Source organism: Solenopsis invicta, chromosome 9 (assembly GCF_016802725.1).
Source record: "Solenopsis invicta isolate M01_SB chromosome 9, UNIL_Sinv_3.0, whole genome shotgun sequence".
NCBI lineage: Eukaryota > Metazoa > Arthropoda > Insecta > Hymenoptera > Formicidae > Solenopsis > Solenopsis invicta.
In genome coordinates, this window is record NC_052672.1 from 12,561,574 (window position 1) to 12,578,326 (window position 16,753).

At 39.6% G+C, this 16,753-nt stretch overlaps 1 protein-coding gene across 2 annotated transcripts in view; it reads right to left on the bottom strand.

Moving 5' to 3' along the window:
- The window catches only part of LOC105198051 (integrin alpha-PS2), a 69,659-nt gene extending 53,347 nt beyond the window's left edge, over positions 1 to 16,312 (bottom strand). For both annotated transcript variants that reach the window (XM_039453617.1, XM_039453616.1), the window contains exon 1: positions 15,662 to 16,312. In XM_039453617.1, coding sequence (XP_039309551.1) covers positions 15,662 to 15,849 — 188 coding nt within the window. In that variant the 5' untranslated portion in view covers positions 15,850 to 16,312. The remainder of the gene's footprint in view (positions 1 to 15,661) is intronic.
- Positions 16,313 to 16,753: the final 441 nt, after the last annotated feature.

Genomic DNA, 16,753 nt, shown 5'->3' on the forward strand with positions numbered 1-16,753 from the left:
TTTTGAAATTTAATATTAAAATTTAAAAAAAGAGAAATAAATCTAACAATGTATTTACGATGACTAAACTTGAATGCATTATTCATCAGCGTAAATTGAATGGCAAATCCTAATACGGTAAAACTGCACACCGACCACGCGAGATTATCGGCATCGAAAATAGTCTCGCAGCTGCGAGACCGTCTCTGCTATGCACCTGCAGTCTCTCAGCACTGTTTATCGTCACGCAAATGTTTTTTAACGGCAGGAATTCGACGAGTCGACGATTTTCAAGGACTCGGTCGTAAAATGCAGAACACCTATTCGAGCGAGGTACAAGCGAGCTGTTCAATAAAACCGATTGTACGAGAACGTACGCAACTTAATTTCCCGAATGCGATGACAACAGCTCTAGAAATATCCGCGCACTTCGTACTCTATTTGCCGTCCATTACAGCAATGTAATGTCGCGTCGCGATACGGAAGCATTAACCCACTATTGGTATATGCTAATGTAGGCGTGTGACTGAAGCTTAAAAATCATTATTGAGCCGTTATTTCTTACGTAGACCCGCTGACTGCGTTTCTAGTTGACAGTCTCGCTGATCGCGTCGAGTGCACGAACCGCGCAAACAAATCGAATGAAAAATCGCGCGCCGCGGAGTAACGCGATAGTCCCCGTATCGTGCGCAATGCTTTCCGACGACGCAGCACGTGCTAACGTCGGCTGCTTTGCATAAGCTTCCTGGCGTGCATCGAAATCTGCATAGGGTGACGCACGGCGGCTCCTTTAGGCGCCGCGCGCTCGTCCATTCGCGCATGAATTGAAGAGTGACTTCGTCGTCGTCGTCGTTGTCAGGTGTAACTCGAGCCTTGCGATTCGGGATATCGGCGTACCTTGTCCGCACGATCGCCATCGTCGCGTGTTGTATTGACTTATATTACAACGGCCGGCGACACGCGCATTCATACGTACGCATTCGTAATTCCGTATTTGGCAAAATCGGGACGGCTCCATTCGACATGGCGCGCCGTACTTGGCGAATTGCTCAATGCCGCCGTCCCTTCCACGTGGGATCTCGCGCTTTAATCTCCGCGGAGTATCTTTCTCTCGTCCTCTCTGTCTTTGAATTCTACACGAGGACGAATCCACGCACGTACGCGCGCACGTCGTGCAATATGACGAGCGTCGTTGTATGCACGCCTTCCATGAGGGCGTCGTGCGTGAAATCGCGCTAAAAGTACCGGTATACCGCCAAAGATCAGTATCGTCATGCTCCGTTCGTAGCGTTATTGTTCGCAAGAGACAGGCCGTTATCTTTTCCGAAAGGTCGGAGAGCTTTTGTATATGGCTTCGTGTGAATTCTCTTAACCCTTTTACCCGCATAAATTTCTTTTCGCGCACAAAAATGTTTTACTACACGCGGATGACGGATGAATTATTTATAGGAATGCGTGCAGAGAGACATGGCAGCGACAAATGAATTATTTATAATTAAATCAGCGTAGAATTGACAGAGATTTCAGAAAAACCGACTTAATTAACTCTACGTAAATAACCTAAATAATTGAACCCTTTAAATTAATTAATTAATATAATCGCTTTTTTCTTTAAATAATCGAAAATGTTACGTCAATGCTGCATTCGGTTTTAATTGGTTTTAATAGAAATTGATTTTTCATGTAGCCACGTACTATTACACAGTATATTACGTCGCATCGAACGTGCGTTTGACTGAATTTAACTTCCGTTACAACTATTACAGCCAAATGGAGATTCGTGTACTAGCATAAAGAGTGACGATTGTAATGCAACCTCAGGTTTCAAGCCGGAAATCACGCAACACTTAAAGTCCTTTGCCCTCTTCACAAAAGAAAGATCTCTTAAACGTCACTGAAAAATATACACACGACTCTTCTCCGTAAAAAAATACCAATTATGATTATAGGAGAATCATTAACACTTTCAATATTAATTTCTCTCTCTCTCCTACATACAAATACTCCAACTTTATTATATTTCATTCAAATATTTGTAGAATCCGTTAGCTTCGATAATTACATGTTTTCTTAAAAGCGAATAGAATTGATGAAAAGATCATAGGAAGAAAACCGACGTTGCCGACATCAAGTACGTAATGTTTCTTCCGCGTCTATAACCAAATCGAATCGCTAAGTGCCAAGCAAGTCGTGTGGGTAACGGAAACGTTTACGAAGGGACGTATTAAGATGAGTTAAAGACGTGAACAGAATAATTAAGATTGATAGAAACTTAATAATGCCAATAGAAAATCAATTCGAAGAAAGTCCATTACATAAAGTTAACTAAAATTGGAGTAATTATTTAAAACAGTCGTAAGTTAAAAAATTCACGATGGCAATCAAGAAAGATCACAAGAATTTTAAGTTTCTTTCAATCTTTTGTTGTCCTGTTCTCTTATGTGTCTGATGAACTTTTAGAGTAAAATCCCGCCGATTAAAGCACGGGGTTCAGCGAACCCGCGCGCGGCTCAGCTTCTCCAACAAACGTATATGTTAATGAGCCAGCGCGTGCTAGGAAATTTAAACCAGGCGGAATACGCCTTTCGTACGATATGCACAAGCAGCGTGCACCGTGTTATTGCTGGGGATAATAAAAATAAGCGTAACTCTCGCGGTATCCGACCAACGCAAATTTCGCTTCGCTCTGCGCGATACGCATCCTTTCGTTGCGGGTATTTCCTAATTGTGTATATGTTAATTAAACCTCGAAGCGCATGTCTGATAATTTTTTTAGATCTTTATCTTCTGCTCATTATAATTTTCTGCCTCGTTAACCGACATAAAACTACAAATCTTCGTCAATAATTCAAGAATAATCGTCAAGAATTTTTGAAATAATATATATATTCACAAGATAATTTTACGCTAATCAAATAAATGTTGCATAACATATTTGTAACTGCAATATTATAATTTTAGAAGGAGACATAAATATATTTCATAGTGGTGATTTAATAAAAAAAATTGTTTTAATTTTAAAAAATTTAGGATTATTTAAAAATATTTTGAGAGCGAAAAGATCGACGATGGCGAGATAAAATAAAAAGATTTAACTAGAAAAATTGTTATTGTATTTGAGAAAAATTCTTCGAGCTCCGATTGCGTAAGATCTTTAAAGACGTCGTGCGCAACGTGCGTCGAGGATACGCACGATCAGTCGATGACGTAACGCAAACGGAGGCGTATATCGACGTTGAGCCGGCGCTACTTTATAAGGAGCACCTCCTCACTAACACCATTCGGTCCTCGCTGTGGGCAAACCTGTAATCACCATTCGAAGCGAAATCACGCGTGTGCGTGAGCCGCGTAATGGTACCGCAATTCCGCGGTAATGTAATCTACGATCACGGCCGATCGTGACAGTTTCACTCCCGGCGTCGCGAATTTGTCACTTCAGACATACGATAAACATGTTTTATCTCGTCTACGTGTCCTCCTCTGAAGGAAAAAGAATTTGCTTGCCATGTATCTCGTCTATAAATAAACTTTAAGGTATACATACGTAATGAAAATATTTTTCTCTCTCTTTTGATACGATCTACTTGAAATATTTCAAAGAAGTTACAACTTCGCAAGCTTATATTTATGATAATTTTTATCATAACGGCAACAAACGATGATCGTCTTTACGTTTCCGAGAAGCTCTTAGTAAAAATATACACTGAGAGAAAAGATTTTGCTAATTCAACAAATAACAGTACCTGTAACGAATATTTATAGATAGAATGACAATAAGTGTGATTTGTTATCACTATATTTACAAATATTTGTTACATATACTGATATTTGTTAAATCAACAAAATCTTTTCTCTTAGTGCATATTAAATTATATATTATCTATGCAAGCATGAAACACGTTTTTACAATCATCTGTGAAACTGCAAGAAACTACTATGTATTTGTAAATACTTTCATGTAGGAACTAATATATATTCATAAATATGAAAATATTGGCGAATATGTATTGCTTATATTAGTCTCTTAGTAACAGTTTATTTTACAATTCATAGTAACGTAGCTATAATAAAACGACAGAGTTCCAAAATTGTTTGTAAAAAAAGAGGATTGGCAAGAATTCAATAGGTACATCGAGTGAAATATTATTATCTTTTATTTGTTGTTTCTTACGATAAAAATTATCAAGAGCAAAATTATAATTTCTTTGAAATATTTTAAGTGGTTTTTATTAAAAGAAAAAAAAAGAACTTTATTACATGTACAATGGCTTAGCAATGCAAATTACTATACATAATTGCAATAAAAATAGTATCTAAAAAAGTTCTTAAACGTTTTTTAAATGTCAAAATGTTTTCACGAATCTCTTATTTGTAATATGCATAAAAATATTTTTTATAGTTGCTAAATAATTTGGGAATGAAAGGATTAATTGATGGCGTTGAAGCTACATTCAGTCGGCGATTTTTTTTTTCTTCAGTTAATGAAAGTAACGGTGACTATAAACCGACCGTGCGAGTGGCAAATCTTGTGAAATACAAGAAAGATTCCTTGCGTTAGTCACTCTCAAACATGTACAAAATGCCAATTCATGTCTTGCAATTTTCATTACTGAGCAGCTGTGCTTATTCATTTTTTTCCAATGTTATCGCGATTCGCATTTCAAATTTGGCCGTGAAGTATTTGCAAATCACATTTAAGAGTGCTTTTAGAAATGATACGCAGAATATCAGATGATTAAGAAACGAGTCAGGTAACTTTTTCATACACATTTATACACATAGAATAATTATAACCAAAAGGAATCAAGATCAAGCTGCTTTAATCTCATTAATTAACACATATTTAATCGTCTCATCCCAGGTCATGATACATTGACTCACTTATTCGAGGGGATACTATTGTTAATGCGATTATGTAACTGTACCGTTCCCGAGATTGCCCGGTCATTTATCTGATTTGTCGAATGCTCAGTCGGAACAATACAAATCGCATATAAATTGATCTCTCAGAATAATTTGTCGGAAAATATAAGATGACATTTACGCAATCGGTATCAAATATCGATAAATTATTATTATGTATTAATATTTGCATTGATTTTAATCAATTGTTTGATTGTTTGTATTATCATACTACTTTTAATCAATTAAGACGCCCAAGCATGATAATGTTGCAAACAGTTTTAATTTTTTGCAAACAGTTAAACATCCGAGATAGAATTTTTTAAATAATTCAACATTATTATTTTCAGATCTGTATTTTAGCAAAATTGTTTTTTCCATCTAGCAACATCGAAACATATCAAAGTATCGAGAACGCTGTAAAATAATATTTGGCCACCGTATCTCAACGAGTCACTTTGTCGAAAATGCACCGTTTCCTAGTAATTCCAAGCTTAACATCTGTTTCCTCTTCTATCAAAATTCATTGACTACAAAAATATTATATAATTAAGAATAAACGTAAACTGTCAAAAGAATTGTAAATCTCCCTAGACCTAAGTAGACCTAGTAATTGTTTCCGTCAATTAAGCAGGTAGGCGACGGATCTCTTTCACGAACTTCGAGAGAAGAGGAAACATATGTCAAACGTAGTTACAAGGAACAATGCAGTTTCGAGGGAGTGACACGTTGACGTTCCCTAGCCATATGGCGAGCAGAACTGACCGCGTGTGCTGTTATAGCTGCGTTTTATCTACCATCCCGTCGAAAAGAAAATTGTCGATGAACATATGAAGTTTTTGGGGAAACAAAATTTCTTTTTACTCCCGGAAGACTCAAACATTATGTTTCACGCTATGTCACATGGAAAAAGTACACGTTGGAGAAAGTAAGGAAAAACATTCGATTGAAAAATTTAACTTGTTTTATTTCTTATATTCGTTCGAAGCAAGTGATAAAATTACGACAAAGTAATATATCAATCGTTTTTTTTCGCATTGTAACCCCTGGAAGAAAAAATTAAACTTCCAATATATCGCAGAAAGAACAGATTTGCTGAAGCATCTAAAAATTTAGTTACATACGGATCTAAAAATAATTTTGTTGGGCCATCAAAATAATTATGTAGAACATTCAAACATGATGAGTAAAGTTGCTAAACGTTTTGATCAGCAATTAATTTGTCTGGCTTGCACAATTATTTTGATGGCCCAACAAAATTATTTTCAAATATGTGTTCAATTAAATTTTTAATCACTTGTAAACTTTTCAAAAGGGACGCCTCGATACACGAGACGACGATCAAAGTGATTTACTTAAAATTAAAGTGTAGTTCCCTGTAATATTAACATTATCGCCTGTTTCAGGTAACGAGAGACCTGATATTTACGACCGTTTGAAGACCATGTTACATCTTCAGTGAGAGATTGCAAGCATTTCGCATAATCACATGTCCATTACGTTAATCGTGAATTATTATACTCGCGACACGTTCGCAAGTCCGACTATGAATCACTCTCGGTAGCGTAACGTGACACCGACACATCGTAGCGACCAGTCAATTCGAGATATCGTCCTGCGAGAAACCCCTCATATTATCCCTGGAACCATATTCCAAGCCGAGGGGGTTAATTTAATGCGTTACGGCGAGATGATCCTCGCGTGCCATCGCGATATAACCGTCCGTATCCCGTATCCCCTACGCATGTATGCGTGCTGCACGCGTAAAGGTAACAGGCCTCGAGGCTGCCGGCACTCTCGTCTGCATAATGACATGGCCTGAGCTTTGGGCACGTGCCTCACGCGATCCTCATTACCTTCCGCTGCCTCTCCCTTTCCTCCGCGTTCTCGGGTCCGCGCGCTCGTCCATCCGTCCTGATTTTCGGAGGCGAAAAAGAATCGAACGACTTCGCGGCCGCGCGTGTCGAGCGAATATCCTCGCCTCTCATTGCAACGCTGCTGGTCCGAGAGAATGAGAATGCTGCGAGCGGCAATAATTATCGAGATTACAGTTTTATGAAAATTGATTATTTCCTGGAAGATTTTGTATCTTTATAATGGGGAATTAAGATGAGCAATGAAAGAAATGTTAATTCGATATATCATAGTTTATATTTTCAGATTCTTTCGGCAAGCCACGGATGGAATATTGAAACGCGATAATTCTTCGTCGTCAATTGCATCTAAATATATGTATGTCCGACGTTTACGCGGATTAACAATCAGTTCCAAGGTGTGGTAGGTAGGTAGGTATGCGTCGGTGGGCGTCAGGGAAAACAAGGTGAACCATAGATGGCGAATAAGAGACGATGAACGGCGGTAACAGTTAAAGCACGCGCGAGAGTGGCTCCATGTATTTTATTTATTCGAATTTTTTTGCGAAAGATGATAGGTGCGACATACCTGCGAAAAACTTTTACAAAACACTGCAAAAAAATTGGGAAAATTTACGCAAATAAAGATGTAAAAATTACATGATTAACTTTGTAAATGTAAAAACGATTATGCAAACTTTATAGAAATCATGTAATTCCACAAAATATACGCAGATTTGCTTTAATTATATAAATATATATTATTTTATATGAAAAATTACGTAACAGAATATTTTAAATATTTTATGTAATTAATACTACGTAATATAGTCTCAAAATTACCCATTATAATTTTACACAATTTTTTTTTACAGTGAACGTAATTATACGAATGACATTTCTCCGGTGCCTTTTTGGGAGGTCACGGTTGACAACGTAAATTAATTTGCACGGTAATATAAAGCGAAAGGTCGATGTACAACGTGCCTTGCGGAATATCGCTCATGCTCATATCTTTTTTTTTATGCACTTTTGCCATGCCGCACTTTTACGATAGCGACGATTTCGCGCGTTCCATAATTCAGCCGGGAGGTTGTGACACCGGCGATCGCTTTGTAAGCCGCCGATTTTAAATCTCCGCTTACGAGAATCAACGGCCGAAGACGCTCGTACAATCACGGTGCATCACGGTGCTTCGCCGTGCTACAAACGGCGAACTTTCGCAGCATTCGAAGTTATAGCTGTTAGCTGTACGGTGCATAATACCGCGCCGCGTCGGTTGGGATACGACGCGAATAAATTAATTCGGCAGGAATGCGAAAAAAAGGAACACACGGCGAGGCTTCGATCGGTCTCGACTTTCATTTCGCCCAGCCGGAAGCGACGAGGAAATTGAATCCTCATTTCCTCCTCTGTCCCGACACGCGTCGTAAGCACCGCACTTTTTATGCGGATGAACGTAACGCCATACGCGAACAACGCCATGCACGTTGAATGAACCAGTCTGTGACGCACACGAGGGACTGCAGCAAGTTGAGAAAGAGGAACGTTGATTGTCGTACAATCGTAGAAAATATATAAGCTTACGTAATAATATACACAAGATGATATTCATTTGTCTCATACAGCAGCTTTCTTCTCCCGCAGCTCACCAGGAAAGATTCCGCAGCATCTAACATTTTCTCTTCAGTTGCATAATATCTAATATTTCCTTTAATTTCACAATATGTATCGTGCATAACGTCGTCTTGCGCTAAAATGAAGCGCTCGCTGCGATTCGTCATTACCCGTACCGTGTTCTTATCACGTGGAAGCGGATGATAAGAAAACTACGCTTCCCGGGATATCAGCACGAAGCGTTTTGCACGATAGGCGCTTACAAAGGAGAGTTAATTTCTCTCTCCGAAGAAATGGTACAGCGATATCTTCTAACTCCGTTATGTTGTGACGCGTGTCAATTAGCGATTTCAATCGTCGGACCGAACAATGGAATCGAGTAACATTGATAGAGCAATTATCGGCATGTTTACTTTGCTCATGAGACGTCGCGTCATGAAATCATTTACATGCATTTCAACGTCATCGCTGATAAACACTTATGATGCCTCTAAGCAATAAGATCAATCGACGAGACATGGCACTGCGAATAAAGTACTTTTTAATGGCTACTTCTTTAACTTCTTAGAGAACTTATAGCTGTATAGCATAAAACAAAATTCTTTAACTATCCTAATAAGGTACTTGAGCTGACTGAGGCCCAGCACTAAATAAGGTCCACTTTTAAACCACTTAAAAACGTACTTTATGCCTAGAATGCATACTTAAAAGGTAGTGTGTCATAGCAAGTAGGTAAAGAGGAGCTGGGGAATTAAAATTGAAAGCAATGCGTTTAGTGCAACAAAAACTTGCAACAAAGTGGGTAAATAAGTTGTTTTTATAAAAATTTAATGCAAAATTTTTTTAAGTGTATCATTTTATAGTTTATAAACATTGTTCAACTTCCTAACTATAAAAAAATATTATATATATAGAACATATATATTTATTAGAATATATATATTTATTAGAATATATATATTTTAATAAAATAACATATTTTTTATAATGCACGTATTAAATAAGGCCCACTTATACGTTTATTGTTATGGCTATTTTTATTTGTTTTTTATGTGTGTGGCTTGCAACAAATGATTTTCAATGCTGCTAACTTTTGAAAAGCTAAAATTGCATTTGAATAGCTAAAAATTTTCAAAAGATAAAAAATAAATTACAGACAAAATTAAAAATAATGGCGATGTTTAACAATAGAGTAGACCCTGAAGGATTCGTATTTGTGATTAATAATCATTTTAAAAGTAATTTGGAAGATAATGTTTAGTTCCTTTATTATTTAAAAAAAAATTTGTTTATTGACAAATGTTCTACATGAAAGATAATTTTATTTTTGTGAATGATTGAAAAAAATATTTTATTCTCACTTACAATTAGTTTTTTCAATATCTCCATAAATAGAGAGATATAAAAAATAAAATAAGTTAAGTAGGCTTTATTCGGCTCAGGTACCTTATTCAAGAACGGTACAAAAAATTGAACAGTTTCGAAATCTGTTCCCTTAATTTATCAAAACGTCCTTTTTCATTTGAATATGCAATTGCTATATCTTGTGCTCTAGAAAATGTAAAAAGCGTTACACAAACTCTGTACAAATATAGAACGAACTTTATGCAAGTTACCTAAGAAAATAATGCAATTTAGATAGGTCCGTATATGCAATTAATTTATCATATAATCATATAGCTCCGTTATATAATTGAAATAATTGAAGTAACCTTCTATCCGAGACGTTAATTCGATCTGTAACAAGCAATGTTAGAGACGGCGGTCGATATCGCCATTCCTGACATTTCGCCTTGAACGCTCACAACTCCCGCGGCTTATCGTCGTTCGCTCCGCGCTCCGTGACTTTGCGTCGTGAAATAATTTCTATATTTAGTACGCGGCTGCGGTCGCGGGCAGGTTTCCGCGTAGACGATGGGCAAATTCGGGAAATGCGACGAGTCATCGGTGCGCCCGGGAGACGACGATACGCGCGCGTGACTCGATCTTCCCATTTGTTCCTCTTAGCGTGCACAAGCGCTCGTGACTGAATTCGCCTCTTAAAGACACGATCGTCGATGCGATCGCGCAATGAATCACACAATACGTGTTCTGCTACACGCTGACATTTATACACCTTACTCTCGGCGGGCTTCCTCGTGCGGCTGTCTTCGAGATGCATCGTGCCCCTGGCGCAATTGCGCCAGGCATATTAAATTTAAAGCGCCGATAAATCAACGAACGATTTCGCGAGTCCTCCATTACCTGAGAAAAGGGCGCGGAGAATTAACGGACGCGTACAAAATTATACCGCGCAACTGATTGTGATAAAAGGGATTAGGCGATACTCTCTTTCTTTCTTTTTTCTGTTTACACGGATCGCACGCGCGGAGTTTACATCCGAGTTTCAATTTCCCGCAAGATTTACGTGTGGCAGCGCCGCGGTGTTCGCGCCGTGCGCGAGCGCGATTGTAATCGCATTACAACCTTTTTTTTTATGAATGGTAAACGAGACCGGGATTATACATGAATATACGCACGACCGGGTAGATATATGGCGGAGATTACCGCCGTCGGCGGTAATGGCACATTGTGCGCGTACTTCAGAGCGCTCGTAGATATTAGGCGGCGTCGGATGCGCTCGCTGCTCCCAATCGTATGCATGAGGCCGCGACGGGAGGCCGGGATCTCAACTCGGTCTTCCCTCCGAAACAAGATTCTCTCAGAGTTCGCGCTTCGTACACTCATCTTCGTCCGTACATTACTCGTCGGATGCGCTAACGTCGTTAACGTCGGCGATCGAAGGGAGAAATGGATTTTGAAAATTCGTCGCCGGATGTGTTGCCGGCAGGCAGGCACGGCCGCGCGTTCCTTCAGTCACGCGGTCAGGTCATTGAGGAAGACCGTGGAAAGGACGACGTCACGTAGCGGATCGTAACAGATCGAACGCGCAGATTACGAAGATATCAATCGGAGCGACGCGGCGCGGGTGTGACGAGCCGCCGCCTACGCCGCAGTCGTATCGATGACCTAACGTCCTGCATCACGAAGTGTCTCACGGACGAAGAAAGGATCGTACTTCGTCAGATCGTCGCACCTAGATTAACGTGACGAGATATTTTCCAATTCGAAATGGGACAACTCCATGCTATAGAATTCAGAGGTGCGAATCAGACATCTGTGGGGTCGAACTGAAACGAATCAAATGATCTTTGACAATAGGCTCGAAATCGAGTCGAATCGAATCTCTTCAACGCGAATACGAGTCGAATTCGAATCACATTTTCCCAGATTTACATTACGTGCCAATTTAAATGTAATATGGTATTTTTAATAACGTTGCAAATTTTCTTTTTTAATCGATGAGAAGATTGATCACTGCACAACTTTGGGAAAACGTTCCATCGATCATAGCGAAAGTGCTGTGTTAACTGCTGGAACTTTATGATAAATATCAGACAAGGCATATTTATATCAAGAATACTCTATACTGCCCAGTATCAATTTATTTTCTCGATAATAATTATACCCTCTTGTACTTCAAAATAAATGCCCTTTTTTAAAACGTGCATGACACTGATTTTTTTTAAAGTGCTATATCTAAAGAGTATACTAAAATTTTAAAAAATATATTAAAAATCTAAAAAGTTATTAATTTTTAAATAAAAAATACATTTTTTTACGTTTCTTTTGATTTAATAATTTTTTACTAGGTTCGATTAAAAATTTAATATAACACGAAATTAATTCACTGTTTGGAGAATGTTCAGTAATTTTTTTCTTTTACTTAAAACAATCAATAGTCATTTTGACCCCATGTGACGAATTAAATTGATATTTTTATTAAATTGGGATGTTTGGCAGGACAGCAGAACAGTCATTTCGAAAGCGGGACATCTGGTCACATTGACCTATATAGATCCACAAACATCCGGTGACATTAATTCGCGAAAAATCATGAAAAAACAAAAAAGAAAAATCCATTTTCTCCCGTACGAGCGACACGAGTGAATAAGCGGTAGGATGGCTCAAATCTGTCCCGATCCAATTATGGCGCACTCGTGCTCCGTTTCTGCAAAGAGACGTCCGTAATTTTAGATCCCGAGTTAAAAATTCGAGATATCGGATGACGCGTGAGCGCGAGTACGAGTGCGAGCGATGGGGATCGATCGTGCTGAACGATCGGGAAAAGGTGGGCGCACAAATGCCGCGGGTCACCGTGTTCTATTCCGGGGATTGATGGCGATCGGGCGCTTTAATCTCCGTGAACGGCGGAATTAACGAGCGCGCGAACGCGAGCGCTCGTAAAGCTCTCGCACCGAGCTGGCCTAAATATAAGCGCCCACGAGAGAAATCTCCCGTAAGGCCTCGTCTGTAATCCGGACTTCCTGCGCGGCCTTCCTCGCGCACGACGTCTCCCCTCCTTGTTGCCATTAACGTGACGCCACTTCGTCATTTGTTAAGTAACATTTCAGTACAAATAAATTAATATTTTCTTATTTGCCTCATGCCCGTTTCTTATTACCAAAGCATATTGATTTTTATCTCGCTTTATTTTATTGAGGCGTGCGTGTCCCAACACAGGCACGAAAAGATTAAAATTAATTCTATGTTGCTAGAAATAGACATCGGAAACAATAACGAATCTATTAACGACGCTATTAGATGGAGATACCGCAATCGGACTTATATAACGTACCAGAACTTTGAATAACGTTCAGATTTCCCTTTGGAAACGATTTTTTTCTATCGCCGACGAACATCGTACTGTGGGAACATAAACGTGCCCATTTCACGGCTGATCGCTAATCGCTCGCGAATAGAGTATAGGCCGGCCTCGGGGGACGCAACGTTCCATTGTGTCGCTATTGGGATCGACGTTGATTTTCCCGTGGATCTGACGTGGATGCGGGCGCTATTAGCCGCGTTTCCCCGTTTCGCCGATATTATTTATAATCGTCGCCGGCCGTCCGACGACGACGACGACGACGTGCGGGAGTCGGAGCAGAAACGTTTATTCGTGGCCCATCGCGAGCGTGAGTCACGAAATTCGAGAACGAACGAGCACGTTCACCGTTTGCGCGCCAGGTCGAGGAGACGGGAGGAGAGAGAGCCCTCCGCGGAGCGTCCCCTAGGGGGTTGCGAGCGTCCCCCTGGGAGCGTATACTTATCGCGATGACGGACGGAGGATTATCGCTCGTTATTAAAGTCCGAGATGAAACACGAGATGAAAGCCCTTATCCTTAGCCGGGCGATATCTCGGACGAGGGGTGACTGTCGTTCCGGCTTGCGACGCGCACGACTGACGACACGTATTTTGCAACGGGGAATGCGAGAACATCGAAACGTCGCAGAAATCGTCGTAAGAGCCTCTCGTTCAAGACGCAAAAGTTGACCGCAGGAACAACAGTCTTAATAGCTTCTACTTACAAATAAACATATGTTCCATGTGACACGTGTGCGTATTTATTATATATCATATCTCAAAGTATTTCCAAAAATTTTTTAATTTTATAGAATATTCTATTATAATGTTTGAGTGCTTGTGTGAAATTTAAGCATACTTCTCTTATTGTTTAAAAGTCAATTAATTTTTTATTTGCTCTTGATTCTTTATATAATCGCGTTTCATAGTACTTATATATGATTTGATGAGAACGTAGCATTATGATTTAAATCAATTTTTTTTTGTATAATGATAAAACTTTAATATTCATGTAAAGATTCATTGGAACCCACTTATTCCTTTAAAAATTATTTACCCACAACTGCGGTTAAATAAGGTGATTTTTCGTTGCAAAAACTATAAACCTAAGAAGTTTTCAGTTTTTAATTTCGATAACTTTTAGCTCGTATTGTATAGCCAAAACATCCTTAAAAAAGGTAAGATGCTATCGCAAGTGAGGCTGTATCACCACGAGTGTCCAGATGGAAGACGATTCCAGATTCAAGACGAGTCACAGATAATTTAAACCGTCCAATATTTCCTATTTCGCGACAGCCGTATGTGTAATCAAGGTGAGTCAATCGTATGTGTAACCAAGCGATGAGTCAAACACATGGCTATAACGAGTTAAAAATTTGCCTAGTAGGGAAAGCATTCGTCTAAATCCATTTTCTGTTGCGTCAGCATATTACCCATGCAGCGGTTATTTATCTAAAAATTTGTTTGTCAAAAGTGTATAAAAAGTGAAGCTAATTATGACTTATGAGTCACACTTTTCAATTATCTGCGTTATGGTTCTTCATAAACATTGCTTCTCGCGCATTATGTAGTTTAATACATTAATAAATCTTGAGAAACACAATTGTTTAATGATTATTTATTTAGTGATGTGTCAGCAGGGTTGGATAAGTTGATAGTTTTTTAATTTTTCTAAATTAAGTTAAAGTTAATAGCTAATAAAATTATGTTAAAAGTTACATGAACACAAAATTAAAAGTTACGTTAAAATTAAATTAAATTAAAAATTAATTTTGAAAAACATTCATATACCATTAGATTGTGTAATTTTGTAGTTGGATCACTCAAAACAATTATAATATAAATCATTAAACAAATTTGTAACATTTTATTTGTAAATTAAGTTCATATCAAGTAACAAAGAATATTGTTTTTTTATGTACAAAATGTATTTTCTTATATGTAATAAATTTTTAGCTTGAAAAAAAATTAACTTGGTAAATTAAAGTTGTGTTGCAAAAAAAAACTGGTTAAAGTTAAAAATTAAAGCATTTAAAATGAATAAAATAAAATTATTAACTGTTTAACTTTATTATTTGTCTTTAAACTTTTTATTTACTATCCAACCCTGTGTGAGTCAATGATGATTATTTTGCGATATGATTATTTATACAGTGTACACGCAACAGAAATGGCAATGCAGTATCCTATCTCCAGGATACTCCGTGTGTCATCGAATTACCCAATGCGATGCAGAGACAATTTTTTTTTTATTCATCGATTGATTAATAGCACTAACTTTGCTTCATAAAAGCTGCACTTGCGATTGATCATCGATGAATTAAAAAAAACTCGCCTCATCTTTAAACGTGACGATTATAACTTGAGATTCGCCTCATGATGCACTGACACTCGATCGAGTTACAAACGGAACTTAATCTTCCTATTATCATTTCAATGTATTTCCAAGTATTTCGCTGGTCGCATTTTACCCACGCCGGCAAGCTGCTCGCACGTTTAGCAGCGAAGGTTCAAATCAAAACATACTTCGACCGATGGCACCGATTTCGAGAGACTATTCGAATCTTCTCATTATTTATCTCGTTTCTCGCAGAGCAGGATGAAGAAAAACAAAAAGGGGACTCACCATCCGCGGGAACGACTGTCACGATACGTCGACACAGCGAATCCGAACATGGACCTCTCCTCCATGCGATACACCGCGTAGTGTTTGGTCTCGACGTTGAAGCCGTCGGCGACGTGTCGGGTAACCGGAGAGCCGACGATCGCGACGAGCCCGACGAGGAGGCTCCAGAGAAGTCTCGTTGACCGCATCCTGTCCGTTGGTCCGGTGTCCTGTCACTGGTCGCACTACAAACACTCCGTCACCGCGTCGAGTCACTTTCATATACGATATATGTGAAAACCAGTCGCGCGCGAAAAGACAAAAAACACACGAAAGAAAGGTTAATCAACAACGACCGGCGGGGTGGAAGAGGGGGAGGGAGGGCTGCACTCGAAGAACGTCGCGTAAATTCGTTACTTAACGTTAACGCGCGACGTACGCGGGTTGTTAGCCGGTAGCAGCTGCACCACCAGCCGACGACATGTGTCTTCCGCGAGGCCCTCGAGACCGGAGACCCGTCGAGTGTCGAGGGTGAGGTGGAAGGGAGCGTGGCAGAAGGAGAGCCGGAGAAGTCTGCTTGACGGACGGCCGCGGACAGACTGAGTGTAGCACGACTCTTTCGGGTAGTCTTCACTCACTCGCGCGGCTCTCGACGGCCGTAGTGACTCCCACCCACGGCGCGCAATCGGCCGACTCGTGCGTAGAGACGCGTCGCGACGACGTCGTCGGCTGCGATAGACGTCGGCGCTCGGCGCCACGCTGCTACCGCGAGTTGATTCCTCTTACGGTTCTATCGCGATTACGCGCCAACGGCAAGGAGAAATTGAAAAGAAGCAAGAAGAAAGGGAGCGCGCGCCTCGCTCGCCACGATCTGTAACGCGCGATCGTAATTCGGAATAGAATTCTGTTATTTTATATGCCGTGTGGTTCGATACGATCGCGCACTTTGAGGCCATCTTGAACCAACTGCGATTCGCGGCAAAATTCAGGCTGTTGCATTTGCGAGATTCGTGTGCCGCGCAGGCGCGCAATATGAAAAACAACAGAAGAATCAAAATCGTCAGTGTTTGCTATTTATAATTTTTATGCCACACGTTTCAAAGTTGGATTTAT